A 25,410-nucleotide genomic window follows, 5' to 3' on the forward strand; every position below is an offset into this window, starting at 1 on the left:
TTTTGTGATTTTCGTTCTAGTCTGAAAACTGTTAAGTGTAAAAACTACGCCTCTTGTTCTATTCTATTCCTTATGTTACAGACTAAATCTTAAAAACACGAATATATTTAACGTCATAGATACTCTCGTGAGAAGAGTTTCCCTGCTCCTGAAGAGCCCTACCTTCTTAGTTTTAGGGTACTTCGCGGGACATTTAGTAAGTGCTGGGACTTCAGTTTCGGGAATTAGTTCTGCTAGTGCAGTTTCAGTTTCCGGTTCTATCGCAAGTACAGTATTTTCAATATCATTCTGTTGTGAAGTGACTTCTATGTCCGGAGAAGATGGCTGGATATCTGAGCACATGCTGACAGTCCTGTGTCTCCGACGCTGCTGTCCAATGTGAGTCCGACTCCGAGAAAAACTTTTTCTCTGTTTAGTTCTATTCACTTTGGCAGGGGTTGGCTTGCTAGCAGTTTCTTCTTTTGCTTGTTCCTAATTCAAAATACAACAGAGTGGAACTTTGCACACGACATTTACATAAGTAAGAAGCTGAAATCTAAAAGCGTTAATCGACTTCAGAAGCTAATTTCCTGAAGTTGATGAATTCTGATAAAATAACCTTTTTTTTAGTCTAAAACAAAGCAAATAGAATCTTGTATCTCAGGTCTAAATTCTCAGAATTTGAAAAATGCTACTAACATGTTAAAAATTCTTTACAGATGCAACTAAATCGGTGTGACAATTTTCTCCGAAAGTGCTTGAGTATGAAAACAAAACTAAACCTGAATAACGATACCTGAATAACTTCAGCATCGCTGACAATCTGTGCATCTTTACATTCAGTTTTAACTTCAGTTTTGGCTGTGCTGATCCTTTCCAAAGCTTGTTCTCTTCTTTTCTCTCGTTTTTCAAGTCTGGCAAAAGCTTGCAGAATTGCTTCCATTTTCCTTTCTTCTCTTGTCTAAAAAATTTTAATTGGCATAATAAATGTCATTGCACTGAAGTAAAATTCCAAAGTCCAACTGTTCTTGTAAATGTAAAAAATAAATTCTATGATGTTGTTAGCAAAACATTTCTACTGATGATAGCTTGGGGGGTTGGGGGGAGGGAGACATATTCATTCGAGATCCTTCAGAGTCCGAAACATTTCAGGAAGCCCTTTCACTGCAAATACATTTCATAAAAGGGATACTGGTTGGATGATTGTCAAAGATAAGTGTTAAGCAAAACGAAAAAAGTGGGGGGGGCATAAAATCTACCTTGATTTACTCCAAACTGAAAATCCTTCTGAATAAAAGGGAAGTTAGCCCTTTAAAAAATAAGATTCAAAGTTCCGCGTTAATGAATGTTGAAAAGATCACATTCACAGAAACTTAGGGAATGAATACATTATTGATACGTGGCAGGATATTACAGCGTGAAGTCCTGGATTCAACTTATGACTGTATTAGTCACTATCTTTGTGACACTAGTCACTATCTTTGTGACTCTAGTCAACTTAACCACCCTAGATACTAACCTTTTTGAGCCTCTTACAAAATGTGGATAATAATAATTACACTTCACTGAACTGTTGTTGAATTCAGTTGGGAAATATCTGTGCAGCTTGCCAATAGCACTTGGAAAATGGCATTCCCGAATTGTGAGTGATTATTTGTACTTTAGCTTTCTTGCCCTCTGTCAGAGTTCCTGCAACGCATCCTCCTACCCTCTGACCTTCCTGTCTTCTGCTGACAGTTTAAGGCAGGGACTGAAGAACAGCAATAGTTCCTTTGACCTTCAGTTCTCTTTAGAGAGAGAATATTAAAAGCAAGACCCAGAGCCTTGGCCTTGTGGGCCTGTCAAGTGCTTCAGCTTTCAACGAGAAACAGTAAGCACTTCCATGGACTGTCCAGTTCTCCACATGAAGAGAACCAGCTCCTGAGTATCAGAGCCATTTGGCTTTCCTTCTTTTCTGTCAGCGATGGGGGAAGAAGGGTTGGGATCTCAAGCTCAGGCTGCATGGTCTTCTCCACATTGGAGCTTTAGTCCCAGTAATTATCAGCAGAGGTTTAAGCATTAAGACACCCACACACTGGGGAAACTACTGCTTACTGTATTTTTTCATTCATTTTTTAAAAAAGATTTACAGATAGAGCATGTGCATGAGAAGGGGAGGAGATGAGGGAGAAGAGAGAGAATTCACAAGTAGACTCCCCTGCTGAGCGTGGAGCCCAAAGTGGGGCTCAATCCCAGAACCCTGATACCATGACCTGAGCAGAAATCAAGTGCCAGCCACTTAACTGACTGAGCCACGTGGGTATCCCCTTTTCTTCATTTTTTTACACTCAATATGGGGACAGAAACAGTCAGCAGACTCCTCTGATAATACTGCTGAGCTTCTAGTTAGTTGCAACAAATTGCCGTACTGCAAATTGGCCACTCTTACAAAACCCGTCATCCTCACTTTGTATTACAGGTAAGGAAGCCAGTCCACAGAGGCAAGGCTGCTTGTTTGTGGACACATACATACGTCTGTACCTTACTTCTCTTGCTTTAGGATGGGTTAACTGGTACTAAAATTAACAGCATAGGCAAAAGTGATCTTTTCACCGGAACTGGAAATTTACTCAAACCCCTTTCATCTTATAGCTCTTTATAAAAACCCTATCTCTGTATGAGGGCTTTTCTAAAATCCTAAATGTAGAAATCCAGAGTAATTAAAAAATTATTTTCCTAACTGCTTCAACTGTTGAACAGGGGAGGGGGGTGAAGAGGGAGAAAGGGTTAACTATTGCGGTTATTTTCTCTTGAAAATTTTTAAAATATATCTGACAAAAAGTACATTTTTCCAGAAGAAATAAACTTAGCAAATCAGTTTATGTATAAAAAATTACTAGCATTTAAGATAAGTATGAACTTATGACAAAAATCTGGCAGTTAATATTCATTTGTTTTAAATGTTTAGAGTGAGGGTCAAAGATAAAATTATTTGACATAAAGACCAAATTCATTCAATTAAAAACTGAACTCCCACGGTGCCTTGGGTGGCACCACTGGTTAAGCATCGGACTCTTGATTTTGGCCCATGTCATGATCTGGGTGTCATGAGATACAGCCCTGCTTTAGGTTCTGCGCTGAGCACGGAGCCTGCTTAAGGCTCTCCCTCCCTCCCTCCCTCTCCCTTCCCGCCGTCCCCACCCCGCAGCTTGCACACACATGCATGCTATTTCTCTCATGAAATAACAAAAATACTGAACTCCATGTAAACAATACAATTAACTGACAGTCAAAAGAAAATATTTTAGAGATGACTCAATCTTTTAGAACTAGTCAGGATCTTTAAAAAAATCTAGTCCTGTGCTGTGAAGAAACCAAAGCCCGTGTGCATTATATGACTCATTCAAAGGCAGAGCCATGATGATTATTCAAGTTTTCTGGCTCCTAATTTACTCTTTCCAGTTATCCACCACCAATACTACATAAAGCAAAATAAAGCGTAACTCTTCCCATGTTTACTACAACTGTCAGCTGAAAGCACTAAAGACATCCTATTACTTTTAATACAATCTCACCTTTAAAAAACGCAAGTGTTGGAAATGTAAGCACGCCTTTGATTTTCTACGTGAAAAAAAACATAAGCACACCGGTCTACTTTCATTTTAAATTCCAAGTTTCATATGTCGTTCAGCATTTGTTTTCACCATTGCATTGAGTACAGAATCAGATACACAGTATCTATTTAACGATTGAAAACTTGTCTATTTTACAGACCTAATGGAAAAATAACCAGTTTTATATATATAGCCTGGGGTAGCTACAGTTTGTGTCGGGGATTAGCGATATCAGGAGTCCTAATTAACCCCAGCAGACCCCAACATCTGTGCTTGATACTGTTCAGATATGGCTTAGTGCTAAGACCTGCATGTTCTGTAACCATGACTCTCTATTCCAAGCCCATGACCCGACCTCAGAATCAGCTATCTGTGAGCTGAGCAATCACAGACCTGATACAGAGTTAGAATTAGGTTTGCCTTTCAAGAATACTACATTAGCATTTGACATACTGTTAATGCTGGAGTACTGGGTGCTAACCTATGAAGGATCCCTGATGATATCTATCAACATTGCTTTCATGACATGTACCTTAGTTTACGGTCTTACAGAGCAAATCTAGAGTACTGTAATTCCTACAAGCAGAAAAAAGTCTGCTTAACATCCCTTTCTAGGATTTTATCACTTGAGTAGATATTTTGAGTATTTTTATTCCAATTTCGTGCTTCCATATATAAACACAATGGAGGACAAATCTGTCTTGAAACCATATAACTTGATATACTTGGAAGAGATTATGAAGATCTTATCTAAGCCTCTCAATAAACGGTGAGGTCCATATACTTCAAGGGCACATAATAAAGAACACATATTAAATTTTTATACAATATGGCAACTAAAAAAAGAAACTCCACTGAGTAAACTTATAATTCATCCTAATAATTAGAGATAACTGGCACTTTTTTACTGAGTAAAAACAAGCTGATGCATTGTGCGTGCCCCACAGCACGGGCACAGAGGGCAACGCACCTCATAGGAGAGAGAGAGAACTGAGAAGGAAACAAAATGAAGACCTCTAGGGACTCACAGTTTATTTTTTTACCTTGCTAATGGGCAGAAAGTGGTTCTCAAAAGAAAAAACTTGCCTTTTAGGAAAGGGAACCAGCAGGGTCAGCCTGCCAAATTAAATAAGAGATTCCTCACCCAAATAACTTGGCTTATCCTCTTGAACAAGAGTTAGAGAGTAATTTATTAATCTTCTAAAAAATGGTTACGATTACTGATTACCAACAGAATAATTCCAAAATAATAACATCCCCATTTCTTCTCTACCACATGATGACTCAGTTTATCCTCACAGTACTGCTTCCTCTTTGAGATCTGTTTCTTCTTTCCACGCATGCCATCCTCCAGGAAATTTTCTCCAGAACCTGGCTGCCTTTTTCACCCAGTACCTTCAGTGGTCCTTAGCAAACAGCAAACACTCACAGTTTTGTTAAATGAGTAAGGATTGTGTATATATTACATAGAGCATATGTCACTGTTACGTGAAAGCATGGAATGAAGTATTTTAGCAAGACTTTGGGAATCCTGAGTTTATTACCAAGGCAGGTGAAGCTGAAGATCCTCAGTTTGTTTAAACAGAATACCGATAAAAATACATGGGTTCCCTTTTGCTATTCAGTAGCCTGATGTCAGTAATCACTCAGAACACAATTCCTAAATTCTCTAATAAGAGAAAACGAGGACCTAAGAAAATTAAAACTAGTAACCGACATAAACTTAATCATGTCATAGGAGAGAAAGTTGATCAGATGGGTGATATATTACACATATCATCAGATGACTTTCTGGCCAAGATTAATCCTGATGATATCTTACTATCAAAATTTCTTCCTCATCTTCTAAAGTGATCTAAGTCAAGTTACTTCCTAGAGACATTAGGAACAACAGGATTCTTTCTAGTCTTTTCCCCCAGGATGCCTGTACCATCGAATAAAAATCTGTAGGATATCAAAGGTATCACCACAAACAAGTTGCAAGGGTGTGTAAGTTTATGAAATGGTTTCACAAACAGAGTTTCTCAAGTTTTTAAACACACTGTGTGTATGTATACTGGGAAACTCAAAGTTGGGAAACTGAAGCACTGTTTACTAAACTCAACTGGCCGTGGAGCTCTTCTGCCCTCCCCCCAAAAATGTACTTGAGTTCTGTGGAATAATTTCTGGTGTGAAGGATGAGGCATAAGAAAATGATGGAGATTTCTGCATACTGACAAGGCTTCCAGGACACTTCCTGACCTATAAGGAAGCTTCGGCAAATTCACACAGGCTTACCCATATCTCTACTTGAATGGCTGCCACAAATATTTAGTAGGCTTATTTACCGACCACGGACTTTTTAATAAAGCCAGGCAGCTTTTTCTTCCCCCTAGGAGCTGGGGCTATACCATTTAACAAAATTACAAATTTTTTAAAGATTTTATCCATTTATTTGACAGAGAGATCACAAGTAGGCAGAGAGGCAGGCAGAGAGAGGGGGGGAAGCAGGCTCCCACCAAGCAGAGCGCCCAATGCGGGGCTCGATCCCAGGACCCTGAGATCATGACCTGAGCTGCAGGCAGAGGCTTAACCCACTGAGCGATCCAGGCGCCCCTAAAAATTCTTTTTTTTTTTTTTTTAAAGATTTTGTTTTTCATTTATTTGAGAGCAGGCGAACAAGAGAGCAAGCACAAATGGGAGGGGCAGAGGAAGAGGGAGAAGCAGACTCCCTGCTGAGCAGGGAGCCTGATGCAGAACTCGATTCCAGGACCCTGAGATCATGACCAGAGCCAACAGCAGACACTTAACAGACTGAGCCACCCAGGCGCCCATTCCTTAAATCTCTATCCTCCAAACTGTGATGGCCTCCTGGCCACCTTCCCTGGATTCCAGTGTAAGCAATCTGACGAAAATATACCATCAAATATTACCAAGACTATATATCCCCAAGGTACAGTTTTTCCACAATGCCACAAAAAATTATTTTGAAAACATCGATCAGAAGATACTTGAAGTTCTTCTCATGCCATAATAAATCTGGAGTGGCAAGCCACCTTTTTAATTTAAATCTTTCAAAAGCTTTATGTTTAAACTGACCCCTTGTTAGTTCTACAAAATGCAATGCGCTTCCCAGTATCTAACCCCCTGCCGCACACTCTCTACCTCTGACGAGATCACAGCCGCCTCACTTCCCCTCACCATACCAACTACTACGTACCTGGGGGTGTCCACTCAGTAGTGCCCTGGTTTTGGAATCAGGTGATTCTCTACCCTATTTCAACTTCTGTAGCTTAACTGGGCTGACTGTAAGATTCTCCAAAGTCAATTTCCAACCCACTGCCACAGAAGTATTTCTTACCGGCTAAAAGGAAAGGTCAATAACCATCTATTCAGTTCTTATACCATTTAGGCACAAATTTGCTTTTGTAGGTAGGTGACAACTTTTTAAGGGGGGGAAAAATGGAGGGAAAAGGAAAATGTTAATAAAAGCTTTGTATCTAGTCATACAATAATTTGAATAGTCTTCCATGGAATTATCATTCAGCATTTCATGTGATCTGCTACCAATTCTTACCTCTCTGCTCCCCCCAAAAACACCCTCCATAATCCCAGCCAAGTACGATTTATCACTTTTATAACCCCTTCCAGGCTATTTTCCCCATGGGCTATTTCTCCATTCAGTGCCATACAGTTTAGCTACAAGCTAATCTGTACTTGTTCCAACCGTACTGCTAAGGTCCATCATAAACACTACTTCATGAATGGCCTCTGAGCAGTCCCCAACCCAACCACAGCTCTAGGTTATCAGATTTATATTTCCATTACTACATCTGTTGTACTGTAATTGTTTCTGTAAATGCCCCTGAAGGCAGAGACACAGTCTTATCTCCCAACTTCACCAAAAAGAATAAGCAAGCAACAAAATAATACATCCACTGGTGCAATTCTTGGGAGACTGAACACAATGTTAAATATTAGGTTGTTCAAGAAATTGCCATTTAGGGATGCCCAGGTGGCTCAGTCATTAAGGGTCTGCCTTCAGCTCAGGTCATGATCCCAGTGTCCTGGGATCCAGCCACATGTGAGGCTCTCTGATCTGTGAGAAGCCTGCTTCTCCCTCTCCCACTCCTCCTGCTTGTGTTTCCTCTCCCACTGTCTCTCTCTGTCAAGTAAGTAAAATCTTAAAGAACAAGTGCCATTTATGTAGGTAAAGACTGTCGAATCAACAGTTTCATACAGTTCAAGCTATACTACAAAAGGATGGGCTAAAGTATATTTGAATTTGGACATGACAAAAAGAGTATGACTAACTCCTTTTATATCCCAATCTCATAAATATACAAGACAACTAGAGTCTCCTATTATATCCACAATGATTTAAAGTCTGTCCTCTCACAGAAGGAAATTTCAATCAGTTTAACCTAAGGTTCTCACGAGCTGTCCTTAATCTTTCCAACTGCTAATGTTAACCTAACCAATACAAAAGACAGACACTAAAGGCTAATATTTAAAGAACCAAATTCTTTTGTTCCTCACAAATACTAATAAGTTGGCAGGGGTGGGGAGACCCTGCCAAACTGGCTTAAGAATCCTAGGATGCATGCTTTTGCATTCTGCTTATATGAGTATATCCAAAAATTCTGTAACTGAGATATCAAAGCAAATATACCATTAGAAATAGTAACACTACAATGATTTTGAGAACTACAGGTCAAGGAAAAAGATTTTTAAGTATTTGTTTCATAGCCCTTCAAAATACCAGACAAATTCTGAACACTGATACTTTTCAAGTTTTCCACATTTTACTTGTATGAAAAATACCTAGCTGCATACAAACAACCTTAGACTGGGCAGACATTAAAATGAGTATGCCCAAATGGACACGGAATTCGAAGCATTTGCCTGTATTAATATAGCATACTAACAGGTAAAATCAGGACCAAAAATGGACCAACTAAGCATTTTTATCTGTCCAAAGTTCCATCAGCAAAAGGGTATTTCTATTTTCTTCTGGGTTCTAAAAATGAGGATGTTCTTAATTAAGTTCATGGATTTTCTCAGCATTAAAAGAGAGACGTATTTTTAAAGTAGCCCCACAGTCACAAAAACTTTTATAAAAAATGCAATCTGAGTAAAATTATTTTAAGGGCATTAAACCTTTTTCTTTTTTTAAATCTCGTGATTTTTTCCAAGTGGCTGTTATAGCCCTTAAAGTCACCTGTGAAAGAGGTTCCTTCTACCAGACACATTACTCATCCAAAAACCAGTAATACTCCAAATTGGTTTTGCAGGTTAGTGTAAATACTCTGTTGTGACTACTGTAGATTGAATGGGCCAATACTTAAAATCTAGTCAAGAGAGGGCCACAGGTGATTTGGGTAGGTATAGATAATTCAGATATAATCAAATCTTGAAAAGGGTTCATGGCGACTCCTTCAGGTACTCCTTCAGTACCTTCTCCTACAGAGCTGTTTTTTGTCTCTCTGATCTCTACCATCCAGGCTTACATTAAGTAGGCCTACAATGACCAAATTCCAAAGATCCTATCCCTCCCTACCCTAAGTGTAAGACACCTGAGATTCCATGGAATTCAGCGTGAAAATCACAGATAGGAAACAAGGAAGCATATAAAGTAAAAGGGAGTGGGGAAAAACCCATATTAGGATCATTAACTGGTGTGTAAAGTAATTTTCAAATCTTTGGGTAAACTATACCATACTAATACTTAACTGGCCTATATAATATATATCCACTGCTAAATTAACATGGATTTCTAATAAAATATCTTGTATTATTTATTTGCAAATATCTGTATAAAAAGTAGAACAAGGAACATAAATACCAAACGCATTTTAATGAAAACCTTATTTTATGATACCAGTATGAGAGACATAGTAGCTACCAAACAGTGGGGTTTTTTTTTACATAACTCATTTATTTGGTGGTGGTGTAAGGTTTAAAATTCCATTTTTGCTTTACATTAAATTATGAAAAGGAACATTTAGCTAATGAAAGATTTTGAATAGTAATTCTGGCATTAAAATTTATTAGTAGTTCTCAGCTTTAAAAATGTTAAATGTCATACATTCTAAAATTTCTAATGAACACACCATAAAAATAGAAGAGATTAGTGCAAGTTATTTGAATGGCAATAACAAAGTCAAACAGAAATGCTCAGTGGCACATCATGTTTGCTAACATGTTTCCTAGTAAAGACAGTGTCAAAACCTTCCTAAAGGCAACAACAATCTCTATGGGAAGAGCAGTTGTCGTAAGCCCACGAGACAGCATGAAGCAGCTACTGGCTTCCCAACTTACCATCTTCCTTTTCCTTTCTGCAATCTGCTCCTCGGATTCCATTTCTACTTCATTGCTAATGGGAGTTTTTTCTTCTATATCATCAATGAAATCTGGTTCCTGAAAGATGGAAATGACTGCTTTATAGAAACTACTATTCCATCTACAAACTAGGGACACTGAACTATTAAAATCTTTAAATGACAACTAATGTATTCAACAAAGAAAAATTACAAGCCTACTTAAATCCATTTCAGAACCTTAAAACTGGCTGTAATTAAAAATTTTTTTCAAAATTAAATGATTTTGCTTTTTAGAGTTCTAGTCCATAATATTAATAGAGCCCACAAGGTCAAATATGGTAGCACAGCTTTCTGTTTACATTCTTCCCAAAACATAAACATGTAAAATTACTTCATAAAACTTGCTGCCTGGAAATTCCAAGTGCTTAATAAATTTTTGTTTGATTTAAAACTTCTGGGAAATTATTAAGTTAATTAAACTATTAAATTATGGAAAATGGGCTACTGGAGAGGAGTGAAATCTTACTTATTTTTCACTTTAAATGGTGCCTCCTAACTTCCATTTATGTAGAGGCCATATAAGAAACTGTTTCCTGGCAGGCAGACATATGGGCCAAACTCCTCCCCCAAAATGATCTTACATGTTAAGAGTATTTTCTCTGAAAAATCTTCTGTCTCATCCTTATAGAATTGATTTAGTTATACCCCAAATGTTTAAAAAAAGGAAATTAGGACTTTAAATAAGAACACTTACTATTAAGATAAAGACAATACCATCTGGGAGAAGTTTTTAAATCACCCAGCTACAGAAAAATCTTGTATTCAATTCTGCAAGGATCTGCTGGCTCAGTTGTTTAACGAGCTTAATGAACACTGCACAAATTCTAGCAAAACTTCTGTACTTGTGTTTTATGTTTCTAGGTACTTCATTAAGTAACAATAGATTTAACTTAAAAAATTTAAACCGTTTTACATAAAGAGGTTAAAATATGACAAACTATGTTCTTTTGTTGACTTCTGCTGACAATCAGAAGAGCGTACCTGATTATTTGATACTGATAGCCTCAGTGGAGAAAGCTTTCTCTGTTTAGTTTCTGGGCTCTTCATTTTGTTGGTTGTTCCTTCACAATCCAAAGTAATATTCTGATTTTGTGTATCTTTTTCTTTTGAAATATCCTTTTCTTTTTTTCCTTTTTTCCTTCTGGTCTCATAACCGCTGTTGATGTTTTCCATGGATTCAGAACTACGTTTTAGAACAGGGCACTCTGGATTTTCTTTGAGGCATGCGCAGTCCACCTTGTACTTACTGGAAAGATAACCAGTTCAATATTTATTCAAGACACAAACTGTAAAATTGTCTAATTCATTTTAAGCTGCAACTCTGCAAAGCTGCATGCTACTACTACCATTTAATGAGCAATCCTTACTTTTCACTAATTTGCACTCCCCATAACTATCACAAAAGAAGTTTTTTTCCCTCATTTAAAAAACATTAATCCTAGAAGTTGATTTTTTTTTAAAGATTTTATTTATTTATTTGACAGAAAGAGATCACAGGTAGGCAGAGGCAGACAGAGAGAGAGAGGGAGAAGCAGGCTCCCTGCCGAGCAGAGAGCCCGATGCGGGGCTCGATCCCAGGACCCTGAGATCATGACCCGAGCCGAAGGCAGAGGCTTAACCCACTGAGCCACCCAGGCGCCCCTAGAAGTTGATTTCTGATAGAGATTGGACCTTCAATCGTAAGGATAACCAGTGATGGTTTAGAGGAGGAAAACAAAAAAAAACAAAAAAACCTCAATGAATTAAAACTGAATCCTTGTAAGCGAAACGATACATTTGGTTCACATTAAGGCAAAAATGGTATTTACTTCAGTAGTCCCAAACCTTAACTATGTCTTATACTTTAAGAAATTACTCTGATAACCAGTTGTCTTTAAAAAGCCACCCTGAGGGGCTCCTGGGTGGCTCAGTTGGTTAAGCCATTGCCTTCAGCTCAGGTCATGATCCTGGCTGGGATCGAGTCCCACATCAGGCTCCCAGCTCCTTGGGGAGTCTGCTTCTCTCTCTGACCTTCTCCCCTTTCATGCTCTCTAATAAAAAAATAAAATCTTTATAAAAAAAAAAAAGCCACCCTGAAAAAGGGTAAAGTTATATATTCCTTCACCTCTCTTAAGTACTCCCTCTTTCAAATGGACGCTTGAAAAATAACTGCACTATCTCTCATCTTCACTGCAGTGGTAATTATTACCTCCACCATACAGAGAAGATTCAAATGCAGAGAGGTTCAGCATTTTGTCCAAAGTGGCACAGTTACTAAACAGTTGCGACAACATTCAGGTACAGGTCTGTGTGAGTCCAAAGCTCACACTTTCCATCTCTTCTTAACTCTGCCCTCCATATCCCTACCACCACCATTTAGTTTCTCTCCAGGATGCAGGCAAAATGCCCAAACCTGAGTAAAACACTAGAAGCCCCCCACTTGACATATTTTTAAGTAGTTTAATACTTGTTCACCATAAAAATAATTCACTAATTATTTTAGTTCCTAATACTAATTCACTAATTATTACAGTGATTCACTAATTCACTAATTATTACAGTTCCTAATACTGTTCCTTATTAACTTTCAAGATTAGTACAAGTCAAACTGCCTAAATCTGTAAATCAGGGATAGAACTCAAAAATTTGTTATCTATGGGACCCATCTCCCCAAATTAGGTATTACTAGAAACTAGGTTGAAAGTCTTTCTAGATGTTTTCTTTGATTTTAGGATAACAACTGCAAATAATGATGGCCAACAGCTGATGTTTACTTAAAAGCACTTATTTTGTGCCAGGAAACACTCTACATATCTTAAACTCATTGAATCTTCAAAACATTCCTGTTAGGTGAGTATTATTATTCTTCTATTATGATATAATGAGATGAAGAAATCGGCTGAATAAGCAACCAAGCTAGGATTTGAAACCACTCAGATTATAAAAAGCTTATATTCTTAACCACTTATGAGAGACAGTCTTTCAAAGCAATGAGCAAAGAGCCATTATGCTAAATTTTCTACCATCTGGGAGAAAAGGGGCTAAGAAGGTCATGCTTAAGTTAAAATAAATTTGACTCCCAACAATCAAGTAGAGATACACAGTGCAGGAAGTGGAATTTCATTAACAGAAAACATCATGAACATGTAAAACTTACACATTTAAATAGGTTACCATACAAAACTTTAAAAGTAAAATACAGAATAGGAGGAAATGAGCTCAAATGCTTATAACCAAACAGACTACAGGATACAAAAGAACCATTCCCCTCCCCACCCAAAAAAATCAGAAAAAGACCAGTAGGAAAATTGAAGGCGATTGAACAATTCATGAGAGAGGAAATCCAAATGACTAATATACAAAAAATATACAAAAAATCCAAATGACTAATATACAGAAAGATCCTTGGGCTTATAAAATAATCAAGGAAAATGATAATTAAAAATATAAAAAGATGGGATGCCTGAGTGGCTCACTAGGTTAAGCGTCTGCCTTTGGCTCAGGTCATGATCCCAGTGTCCTGGGATTGAGTCCCCCATCAGGCTCCTTGCTCAGCAGGGAGCCTGCATCTCCCTCTGCTTTCTTCTCTCTCTCTCTCTCTGACAAATCTTTAAAAAAATAATAATAATAATATATATATACACATATTACATGTGTATACACACACACACACACACACATTACATGCGTATACACACACACACACACACACACACATATGTATAAAAAATACCGTTTCACATGGATTAGCACCAATTTTTGAAAGTCATAGGAAGTGTAGAGCAAGAAGAAAGGTGTGAGAATAGAAACTGGTCATGACCCCATGTCAGGTAACACTGAGGCCATGCACATCCCACAGCTGAGCAAGCATACCCACTAGATTCTCTCCCATGGAGAGAACATGGGCCCACAAAGACATGTTCAAGGAGTCATAGGAACGGTTCTGGTAAATTTAAGATCCAACAGAGAAATGGATAAATGCTACTGGCAGTGAAAACAAGTGAACTAGAGCTACACAAAATCAAAGAACCAAATCTCAAAAGTAACAAATGAGAAAAGATGAAAACAAAACACTACAGAATGTAATTTACACAGAACTTTAAAAAAAGTTTTTATACTCAGAATTAACTTTATTTCCCTAGTGTTTCAGAACAACAGTTCTCAGAATTTCCTTACAGGACTCCAACAAACCCTTTCAATTTATACTACAAAAAAATCTGCACAATTTCTTTTTTTTTTAAAGATTTTATTTATTTATTTGAGAGACAGAGCAGGAGAAGGAAAGTCAGAGGGAGAAGCAAATTCCCCTGGGAACCTGAAGCGGGATACCTGAGCCGAAGGCAGTTGCTTAACCAACTGAGCCACCCCGGGGGCCCCTGCACAATTTTCTTTTATTCTGAAGGGCAAAAGTGAATTATCCATTCACACTGATCAATTAACTTACATTAAGAACAAAAATGTATCCCCTAAAATACAAGAAAGAAGAAATTCTCATGTAAACAAGGTCAGTGTTATATGGCTGAATTAGGATTACCTTTTTAAATTACTATGATCATTTACATTACATAATAAAAGTCTGGAAAAGAACTAAGTAATAATGCTTAGTGGAAGTTGACACCAAAATGCTTGTTTTCAAGTACATTTCACTGCCTCGTAATACATACAAATAAAAAACTATGAAAGTGATGACAATACCTAGATTTTTAGGAGGGCCTTAAGGAACTATTTCAAAACAGATAACATATTTAGAGACTTGAACTTACCAATTCCCATAGTCAAAATCAAAGGCAATAGTTATTTCAGTTCCCTTTGGAATACTCTGTATAGAATAAATGTAAAGATGTATGGTTCCATCTTCAATTTCATGCCTCACCTGTTAAAAGAATAATATTACATTTTTATAAATTATTTTCTATCTTTAGAAGCACCTCATCCTGCAATTTTGAAAACTTTTCAAAGTAATTCATGAGTGCAATGTGAAAAATATGCAACTATAAGACTGTAACTCTAAACTGGTGGTTATCAGCTAGAAGCAAGTACAGTGAGGCAAACTCTGCAATCCACCACGTAGCATTAAAAAGCAAACACTACACTTCACAATTCCACAATGCATATTTTTTCACCTTTCAGTATCCCTGGAATTGGGAGTTTTATAAGTGATAATACGTTTGATATGATGACATGCAGTAATGAGTAATGGTACAGTTAACACCACACTTTTCTATGACAGACACTGTTCTAAGTACTTCACAGGTATTAACTCCTTTAGTCCTCCCAATAAGTTTTTACAGGGAAAACAAGCACAGACAAGATTACAAAGCTAGTTCATCAAAGAGAAGACAAGAATCTAGTAAGTCTGGCTTCAAAACCTATACTCTTAACTGTAACATATAAATTGTAAATGTTTACTCTGGCATGAAAAACCAGAACTACTACTTCAGGCTCCAAATTAAAGCAGAATTTTTATTAAAAAAATTTATAGTAGCACATGTAAAATCTACTTTTAGTTTTGTCATCTATCTTGATCCAATCAGATCAAGATGTATGTGACCCACAGAGCTTCAGAAATAAACAAAGTCCAATATTTCCTCTTAAAAAAAAAAAAAATCACAATTTCTTCAAAATGTGCAAAGTCATTTCTAAGACCTGAGAGCTAAGTAATCACCTGATTTTTCATAATGGAAGCACAATGGGCACTATAAAATTCATCAATAGTCAAAAAGGCTACCAGATTTGTGTCTGATACTCATTTCCACATATCCCCCAAACCCCTGCCTCCCAAAAAGATTTCTGTAAGCTTACCTCTGCATTGGGTGTACAAGAACGCCTGATGAACCGAGCCTCATTTCCAAAAGTCCTTGCATCAACACACATTTCTAGCCCGTGAAATTTAGAATAAAACAAAACAAAAGGATATGGTCTACAAAGAAAGAAATGCATTATAAACTATTAACATATTATCAAACTTCTAAAATACTCAAAGTCAATAGTGAAGCCAAGATCTGAATACAGGCAATCTGATACCAGAACCCATTTGTTAAGGGCAAGTTCATGCTAATCAGATTTTTACCTGCTCCAATAATCTTATCTAAATCAAAGTTAATTAACTGAAGGTAGAAATTCAAATTTACAAGGAAAAATAAAAAGGGAGTGACTACTGCCTTTACAGAAGGATTCATAACTGGATGCCTTTAAAATCCGTATCTCCTAGTGCACTTAAGTGTTTGATTTACAGCACTGTTTCACATAAAATTTGTATGTAAAAGAGAAGTATTCTTGTATATCTTTCAAATCTTAAAAACTCAATTATAAACAACAAATAATCATATAGACTGAGAATGTTCTCTCTGTAGAGATACCAACGTATTTCTACACCTCAGGGAAGCAATGGGTCACAACATCAAATCCCCATCAAAATCACCATAGAAGAGGGCTCCAGAGCCATTCCAGTACCAAGAAAGTGAAGGTTTTAAAGTAGGGCACATCTAACATCCTCTAATAAAGAGAAAGGAATTTTTGCCTGTGATCACCAATGGTCTTTTCAGGTTCTACCAATTATGTCACAAGGAGTTAGGAAAGGCCCTGGATGCAAAAGGATTCCTTAGAATCTTAGGTAATCAGAGTTTTCCATTAACATCCATCTAAACTGCTTTAGTTTATCTTTGAAGTAGACTATTGAGGGAGTGTCAGCAAGACAGAGATGGGTAAGAGACTGAGGAATACATCTGCTTTTTGCTGTATTTTATTATAGTTCAAAAGTTTATCATTAGTCATTGTTCAGTCACACTACACTTTTAAATGTATTAAAATGCACTTAGGAAGGCAAAATATATATGAACACAGCATCTTGGTAAAACAGCAAAAAAACAAAACCAACTCATAACTATAGATAACTGGTAAAATAAAGGAATATACCTCTTAAAGAAATATCCATTTGCTTCAAACTGTTCTCTTAGCATAAACTTCCCTCTGTACTCAATGATAAGTGCATCAGGAGGCAAATCTTTTGCGGATTTCAGAATTTTCTTATTTTTTTGTATATGGCTCTAAAACCAGAGAAATGTTGAGATTAATTAAACCTGATTGCTTTAAAGCTAACTACTCAAGATATGCATTAGAAAACGGTTTTGTTTCATAATTTTTTGGGGCAAATGATATATTTACCTCCACAGGAGGCTTGAAGAGCAAACTGTTGGTATTCAAATCTGATTTATTTATTTCTTTTTTGTCATTTCCACTGCCTAATCTCAGAGCTATTCTTTGTGCCTCCCTCTGAACACCCTCACTATACTGGTTACTGTTTGCCTCTTCATAGCGATCCATCCACGCTTTGATTTTTGTCTCCCATCCAAAATTTGAACCATCAGATGAAGGATCGATCTCTGGAGCTGAACCCTAAAATCACAGCAAACTAAGCATTAATATCTGGACTTCCAAGTATTTACATACACACACTCAAATAAATGATCATCTATGTAAAAGAATGTAATATAAAGTAGAGACAATGATAGGCTTTCAGAGGTCCTAGGGAAAAACAGACCATAAATGAGCAGCCTACTCCATCTTCATACTGCATGCCAGACAGGTAAGGACTTAGAAAACTAAAGGAGACCAAGTTATGTTGGACTAGCAAAAATTCAGCCTTCACTGACACCACTGTAGCCAAATGGGGGCCATTAATAAAACTGCAAATACTCTAAACTTTGGAGTCATTGCTAGCTATTGGTTAAAAAAAGGATAGCATGGGGCTGACTAAGCCTGCGTGGCTCAGTGTCCAACTCTTAAGCGTCCAACTCTTGACTGTGGCTCAAGTCATGATCTCAGGGCTGAGAGACAGAGACTCACATCAGCCCTGAGCTGGGTGTGGATTCTGCTTAAGATGTTTAAGATTGGAGTGCCCGGGTGGCTCAGTCATTAAGCGTCTGCCTTCGGCTCAGGTCATGATCCCAAGGTCCTGGGATAGAGCCCCACATCAAGCTCCCTGCTCACAGGAAGCCTGCTCCTCCCTTTCCCACTGCCCCTGTTTGCGTTCCCTCTCTCACTGTCATTCTCTGTCAATAAATAAATAAAATCTTAAAAAAAAAAAAAAAGATGCTTAAGATTCTCTCTCCCCCACCTCTCCCTCTGCCCCTCTCCCACTGCTCTCTTGGGAGCTCTTTTAAAAAAAAAAAAATGAACTTTTTTATTAGAGACTGTCAGTATCTACCTTGTATTCATAGTTTTGACAGACTACAATTTTAACATGTTTTCTTTAAAAATACATGTTGATATATTAATTTAGTGTAATTTCAAGATCTATAATCAACTGTCCACATGATAAATTTGACATAAGGAACAAAGTATCTCACAGAATGTGAAATGACCAAAATGGTCTATAGCCTAAATTCAAGGGTCACAGTGACAGCAAGGACCTTTGCTCTTCATCTATACCTCCTACTAAAAACCCAAAAGATAAGAATGCTTAGTGCAAAGTACAAAAAGTCACAGCCTCTCTTAATCTGTTACAGAGCAAAAAGTGGGGGGCACTTGGCTGGCTCAGTTCAAAGAGCATGCAACTCTTGCTCTTGGAATGGTAAGTTTGAGCCTCATGCTGGGTGTAGAGATTAACTTAAAAATAAAAAAAAATCTTACTGGACGCCTGGGTGACTCAGTTGGTTAAGTGGCTGCCTTAGGCTCAGTTCATGATCCCAGGATCCCAGGACTGAGTCCTGCATCAGGCTCCCTGCTTGGCAGAAAGCCTGCTTCTTCCTCTCCCTCTGCCTGCTGCTCTGCCTACTTGTACTCTCTCTGTCAAATAAATAAATAAAATCTTCAAAAAATAAAATAAAATAAAATAAAAATTTTAAAAATCTTTAAAAAAAAGAACAAAAGGGGACACTTTTCTTGCTGGAATGCAACTTACAGACAGGCATAATTACCACACATTTTAAAAATATATTAAAATGTGGATGCCCACAACAAGGTTTTTGTTTTTTTTTTTTTTTTAAGATTTCATTTATTTATTTGACAGAGACAGAGAGAGCAAACACAAGGGAGAGGGTGAAGCAGGCTCCCCACCGAGCAGGGAGCCCAACCTGGGGCTCAATCCCAGGACCCTGGGAGCATGATTTGAGCCAAAGACAGACGCTTAACGACTGAGCCACCCAGGCACCCCTTCCAGAATGATTTTTTTTTTTTTAAGATTTTAATTATTTGACAGAGAGAGATCACAAGTAGCAGAGAGAGAGGGGGAAGCAGGCTCCCTGCTGAGCAGAGAGCCCGATGCAGGGCTTGATCCCAGGACCCTGAGATCATGACCGGAGCCGAGGGCAGAGGCTTAGCCCACTGCGCCACCCAGGCATCTCCAGAATGATTCTTATTTGCAATCTTGGGATAAAAATCAATCAATGCAGATAACAAAAACTTTTGTTTCATTAGCATAATTCAGATTGTAAATGATTTTAACACATGACATTTCAATTTTTTGTAAATGCTATTCATCAGTTTCTTTCTACAACACTGAATACCTTGATGAGAAAAGATTATTTCCTATGGTGAGTGCTGTGAAGTGTGTAAACCTGGCGATTCACAGACCTGTACCCCTGGGGCTAATAATACATTATACATTTATAAAAAAAAGAAAAGAAAAACACAGGAGAAAAAAAAAAGCTTTTTTGGTTTCTTCAATAATTTTTTTAGTACACAGAGGCCCTGAGACAAAATTGTTTAAGAACTGTCGCTTTAGGAAGGCATTTATTTTCTCAGTTGGCGTGAGATGTACTACTAATAAAGACTGTTATTTCTAAAGTATGTACAACCTACATAACTAAAATTTTAAAATCACATGTAGAATTCATAAAAGCTCTTATATATCCTGTTAGCCATGTACACATGTACAGTAAACACTAAAGTTTACCATTTGTCCACCTTCCATATAGGTAATTTTTATTACAAAAAGTTATCATTCTTTCCTACAATGAAACAAAGTATAAGTTGTTCAACTACTTGACAGGAATGTGTTTATTTTTACCAACTGATACTTTATGTAATTATTCAACATTATGATGACCACCTTGTAATAGATTTTTACACAAATATGAAATACTACATATTAAGGCTTTCATCAGCTTTATTAAAGAAATCTAGTAATATCTTAGCTTTTATTTTTTTATTTATTAATTTTATTAATTTTTATTTATTAATTTTATTTTTTACTTTTAAAAGATTTTATTTATTTATTTGACAGACAGAGATCACAAGTAGGCAGAGAGGCAGGCAGGGGCGGGGGAACCAGGCTCCCTGCTGAGCAGAGAGCCTGATGCAGGGCTCGATCCCAGGACCCTGGGATCAAGACCCGAGCTGAAGGCAGAGGCTTTAACCCACGGAGCCACCCAGGTGCCCCAAGAAATCTAATAAATTTTAAAGATTTTTTTCTTTTTTACCCCCCGCCCCCCACCAACCAAGCCTTCTACTGACCTGGTATATATTTGATGAAGTAAATTCTTCTGTATCTCTTCAACCTATAAATACTACAGAATTACTAACTGGAATTGCTGTATCTTAAAGAAAGTATCTTTGACTTAAGTAAAAAATATCTTTAGGGGCGCCTGGGTGGCTCAGTGGGTTAAGCCTTTGCCATCGGCTCAGGTCATGATCAGGGTCCTGGGATCCAGTCCCGCATCAGGCTCTCTGCTCAGCGGGGAGCCTGCTTCCCCCTCTCTCTGCCTGCCTCTCTACCTACTTGTGATCTCTCCCTCTCATTCTCTCTGTCAAATAAATAAAATCTTCTAAAATATATGTATATATCTTTAAAGATTCACAAAGGATTATTAAAATTTCACTTTCTTAGTCACTTCTTTACATAATAAATGAAAATATTTCACTTAAGTAAAAGATACCCCATCTTCAATAAACCTATTGGGATGACTACAGGATGAATTAGAAAAGGAAACTACAGAGTACTGAGTTTCCACTGGGTAAATCCAAAAACCTTTTCAGACTGTACATTATGTCAGAGAATATCCCATAAACCCAAGTTTAATATATATAATAAGTATAAAAGTACAAACGTATACTTTAACACAATTTTAACACAGAAAGAACATTTTTGTGCTTATAGTCTGTTGAGTGTCACCATGTATTAACTTTCTTGAGAAAGAACTACAAAAGTATGCAGTAATCATCACTGCACAGGTGTTTAATGATTTGTTTTCCAGGGAATGTGGAATAATGAGTAACTATTATGCTTTACATGATGGGCACAACAAATAGACTGTAACATGCTCCCCACATCCTATTTTACTATCTGACAACTTGAGAAACCCATTATCCTTTAACCATATAACCTAGAAAGCTATCGACATACTATATAGCTGACCTCTGTTATCCAACACCTATCTTTGTGGGGGGGGGAGGTAGAGCTAAAGAGCCTTGCCTCTCTCAGCAATCTGGCCATCTACAAAATTGAGGATATATTCTAATTAATTCAAGGTACAGGTGACTACTTTGTACTTCATGGTGATTTTACACTATTTTATAAAAACTTACTTGACTAAATCACTAGAATCCCAACTATGCAAAATACACAAATTTTTAAATTCTCAATGTGATTTTGCATTCATATGTCCAGTATATGAAGTGGTACTGGGAGGCATGGAATGCAATAACTGAAATTCATATTACCCCAAATTTTGATATTAGCTATTACTTACATACCACTTCCTTTTGCTTAATATTTTAACAATGTGAGTAAACTCCAAGAGTGGCATATTAATCAAAATAGGATTTTCTATGGTGCCACTTCTGATAAAGATATAATAAGCAATAAATGATACACAATGAAGAGAACATAAAAGATTATGGACAATCACTTAATAAGCTCCTGAAAAACTGACAGTTGGTACTAAGGACTTAAATTTAATGTATTTACCTTAACTCTTGATGACTTCCTAGATCCTTCACGAAAGGCCTGAAATAACATTAAATTCTGAGTGAGTTTTTCTTTAAACTGGATATAATATTTAAGAATCAATCAGTTCACTAAAGTCATCTACTATAATATTATTCTATTATTAACAATAGAATGCAGACAGGGCGCCTGGGTGGCTCAGTAAGTTAAGCGTCTGTCTTCAGCTAAGGTCAAGATCCCAGGATTCTGGGATCAAGTTCCCCATCAGGCTCCCCGTTCAGTGGGGAGTCTGCTTCTCCCTCTCCCTCTGCCCCTCCCTTCTACTTCTGCACTCATGAGTGCTCGCTCTCTCTCTCCCCACCCCACTCTCAAATAAAAAAAAAATAAAAAAAAAAAGAGTGCAAACTTTGTATACCTGAAACTAAAATAACAATTTATGTCAACTATACTCAAATTAAAAAAAAAAAGAATGCAGATTATGTAAGAACATAAGAATATGTATATGATACTGCCCAAAAAACCCTCACGTTTTCTGTGTGCTCAATTATTACAACCATGGAAAAATATCTGATTAAAATTGAAAGGGTATTAAAAATATTACAATAATTTTATTGAAGTCATGAGTTTGGGGAGTGATAAAATAATGTTACTACTTTAATTCTCTAAGTCAACTAGTAAGTGATTTGAACTTGTTGTGCTATTTAAGAAATAAGCACTGTGGTAAAAGAGAGTTGTATTTATTCAATAAATATTTAGTGACAGCTCACTAATCTGCTGGGTCCTGAAGTGGTATTTAACATTTATCTTCATCATCACTCCACCCCAAAAGTCTCTAGGGGGACTAACAAACATAAGCCGAGAGTAAGCAATATAGACCCAAATATATTTAAGTGTCAAGTCTGTGTGCAGACTACATGTTAGAAGAAAGCAAGATTTACTAACAACAAAAACAAGGCAATGAACCTTCATGGGAAACATGCGAAAAGAGCTAGGTAGACTTTGGAGAATGGATGTACTCAGAGAGATGAACTGAGAGGAACCCAATCCTAATACTAAAGAAATATGAGGGGCACCTGGGTGGCTCAGGTCATAATCTCAGGGTCCTGGGGTCAAGCCACCCCCTGCCCCCGGGGGGTCTGGTACTCCTTCTCCCTCTGTACACCCCTCGTGCTCTCCCTCTCTCTCAGATGAATAAAATCTTCTAAAAAATTATAAAAAATATGAAAGAAGGCATTAAATAGGAAAAAAATATGTCACAGTCAAGGAAAAATGAATAAACGCACTTGTACCTACTGAAGAGTATGAAATAAAATTGGCTAAAAATTAAAAATTAGATCTTGGAAGCCTTATTTTAAAAAGTCCGATTTTATGATTCTGACTCGAATACAGTTATGCTTTTCTTTATGGTAGAAGAATCAATAAAATACTTCTAAGCAGAGAAGAGATAAAAGAGCAATATTCACAGGAGATGTTGCGAAGCAGAAAGATAAAGTTGGAGAAATTAAATATGGTAAGTTATTACTGCAATACAATGAGGTGATGAGGGCTTAGATGAGTTTATAGAAGCAAAAGAAGAAAAATTAAAAAGTAAGAGACATTCCAAAGGAAAAAATTAATAGTGCTTTTGAAAATCAATCTGAATGTCCAAAAGTAAAGATGACTTAAAGATTTTTGAGGCTGGATAATAGCTATGCTGCTGAAATTTAAAAAAAAAAAAAAAAAAAAAGAATTTGAAAATAGTCACAATACACGTCTTTTTTATGCTACTCTGCATTATTACTAATATTAATACTTCATGGGGCACCAGGGCAACTCAATCAGTTAAGAGTCAGATTCTTTATTTCTGCTCAGGTCATGATCTAAGGGTCAGGAGATGGAGCCCTGCGCCTCAGGCTCCATTCTGAGCACAGAGCTGCTTAAGAGCCTCTCTCTCAGGGTGCCTGGGTGGCTCAGTTGTTGGGTGTCTGCCTTCAGTTCAGGTCATGATCCCAGGATCCTGGGATCGCCCTGCATCAGGCTCCCTGCTGGGTGGGAAGCCTGCTTCTCCCTCTCCCACTCCTCCTGCTTGTGTTCCCTCTCTCTCTGTGTCTCTGTCAAATAAATAAATAAAACCTTAAAAAAAAAAAAAAAAAGAGTCTCTCTCTCCCTCTGTCCCTTCCATGCTTAAAAAACAAAACAAAAACAACAGTACTAATACTTCATGTCAAAGTCCTGAACTGCTGAGACACCAATACCTTGCTACGGTTTTGAGTATTTAACAACTGTTATCTATCCAGAACATCTACTGTAAACTCCATTCAAATTTTTAACAATTAACTGTAACAGCAACAGGCTGAGTAAAAAGCAAAACTGTATATATCCTTTTGTTATATATTTTTTATTACATATTAACCTCAAATAATAGTAAAACCTTAAGAGTGGATACAGCTAACTAGATTTTTCTATGCACAGTTCCTGGATTTTTTTTTCTAATCTTTGTCTACATTTACTAACAACACGAGAGAAAAAAATCTCTCAAATACAAAGCAATATTCTGAAATAACTTTGATTCATTTTAAATAGCCCAAAGTCATTCCAGCCAGAAAAAAATCAGAAATCTATGCTTTACTCAAAAAATAGATCTGTTAAACCAAAGGACCTGAAACAAATATACAAGGATAAAATTTCCAAGTAACATATTTTTTAAAAGATTTATGTATTTGAGAGAGAGAAAAAATAAATAAAAAGGAGAGAGAGATGAGGGTAAGCAGACTCCCCTCTGAGGATGGAGCCCAACTAGGGGCTGAGTCTCACAATCCCGAGATCACGATCTGAGCCAAAATCACTAGTTGAACACTTAACTGAAGGAGCCACCCAGGTGCCCCTCAGGTAACTTTTTTTTTTTCTTAAGATTTTTTTTATTTATTTGACAGAGAGAGAGCACAAGCAGGGGAAGTGGCAGAAGGAGAAGGAGAAGCAGGCTCTATCCTAGGACCCTAGGATCATGACCTGAGCCAAGGGCAGACGCCTGTCTGAGCCATCCACGCTCCTGAGAAGAGAGCATTCTAAATGGTTAGCATTCTAAATGGTTAAAGGAACAGCATAAGGAAAGGTAACACCCAGTAGGACACCTGGCTGGCTCGGTCAGTACAGCCTGTGACTCCCGATCACAGGGTCATGAGCTCAAGCCCCACACTGGGTGTGAAGCTTACTTAAAAAAAGAAAAGAAAAAGCTAACACACAGAAAGTACAAGTAGAATTTAGTAACAAACTATCCACAATGGGTAAAATACAGGTAGAAGAATGGCAGAACTGGAGACAGGGACATAATGCGTGAAGACTGCTATAGTCAAGGTACATTTTAAGCAGAGAGGTGAAATTAGACAATGCAAAGTACATGCTGCCTAGTAAACAACCAGATGATATCGTGAAGAATTACTCGAGGAAAAAAATGCTTTCTTTGAAAAACCCTGATTATATATCTAGGGATAATTTCACTCTACAATAGCAATGTAGTCATTGTGAAAAGTATTTATAACAAACTTAATGAAAAAGTGGCCTAGAAATGATTCTGTGCCTCTACATCCTTGGGATGATTTATCACATAGAATTTAAGTGAAAAAAATCTACA

General features: G+C 37.2%; 1 protein-coding gene across 3 annotated transcripts in view; it reads right to left on the reverse strand.

The window, feature by feature from the left end:
• LOC111155211 (lysine methyltransferase 2E) overlaps positions 1–25,410 on the reverse strand; it is a 97,643-nt gene that overhangs the window by 10,445 nt on the left and 61,788 nt on the right. For all 3 annotated transcript variants that reach the window (XM_022515315.1, XM_022515313.1, XM_022515314.1), the window contains 9 exons: positions 21,822–21,860; positions 17,078–17,308; positions 16,829–16,959; positions 15,716–15,833; positions 14,677–14,786; positions 10,916–11,180; positions 9,873–9,971; positions 776–940; positions 163–471 (listed from right to left, as the gene is read on the reverse strand). In XM_022515315.1, coding sequence (XP_022371023.1) covers positions 163–471; positions 776–940; positions 9,873–9,971; positions 10,916–11,180; positions 14,677–14,786; positions 15,716–15,833; positions 16,829–16,959; positions 17,078–17,308; positions 21,822–21,860 — 1,467 coding nt within the window. The remainder of the gene's footprint in view (positions 1–162; positions 472–775; positions 941–9,872; positions 9,972–10,915; positions 11,181–14,676; positions 14,787–15,715; positions 15,834–16,828; positions 16,960–17,077; positions 17,309–21,821; positions 21,861–25,410) is intronic.

Source organism: Enhydra lutris, unplaced genomic scaffold (assembly GCF_002288905.1).
Source record: "Enhydra lutris kenyoni isolate GAN:26980312 unplaced genomic scaffold, ASM228890v2 scaffoldscaffold40, whole genome shotgun sequence".
Taxonomy (NCBI): Eukaryota; Metazoa; Chordata; class Mammalia; order Carnivora; family Mustelidae; genus Enhydra; species Enhydra lutris.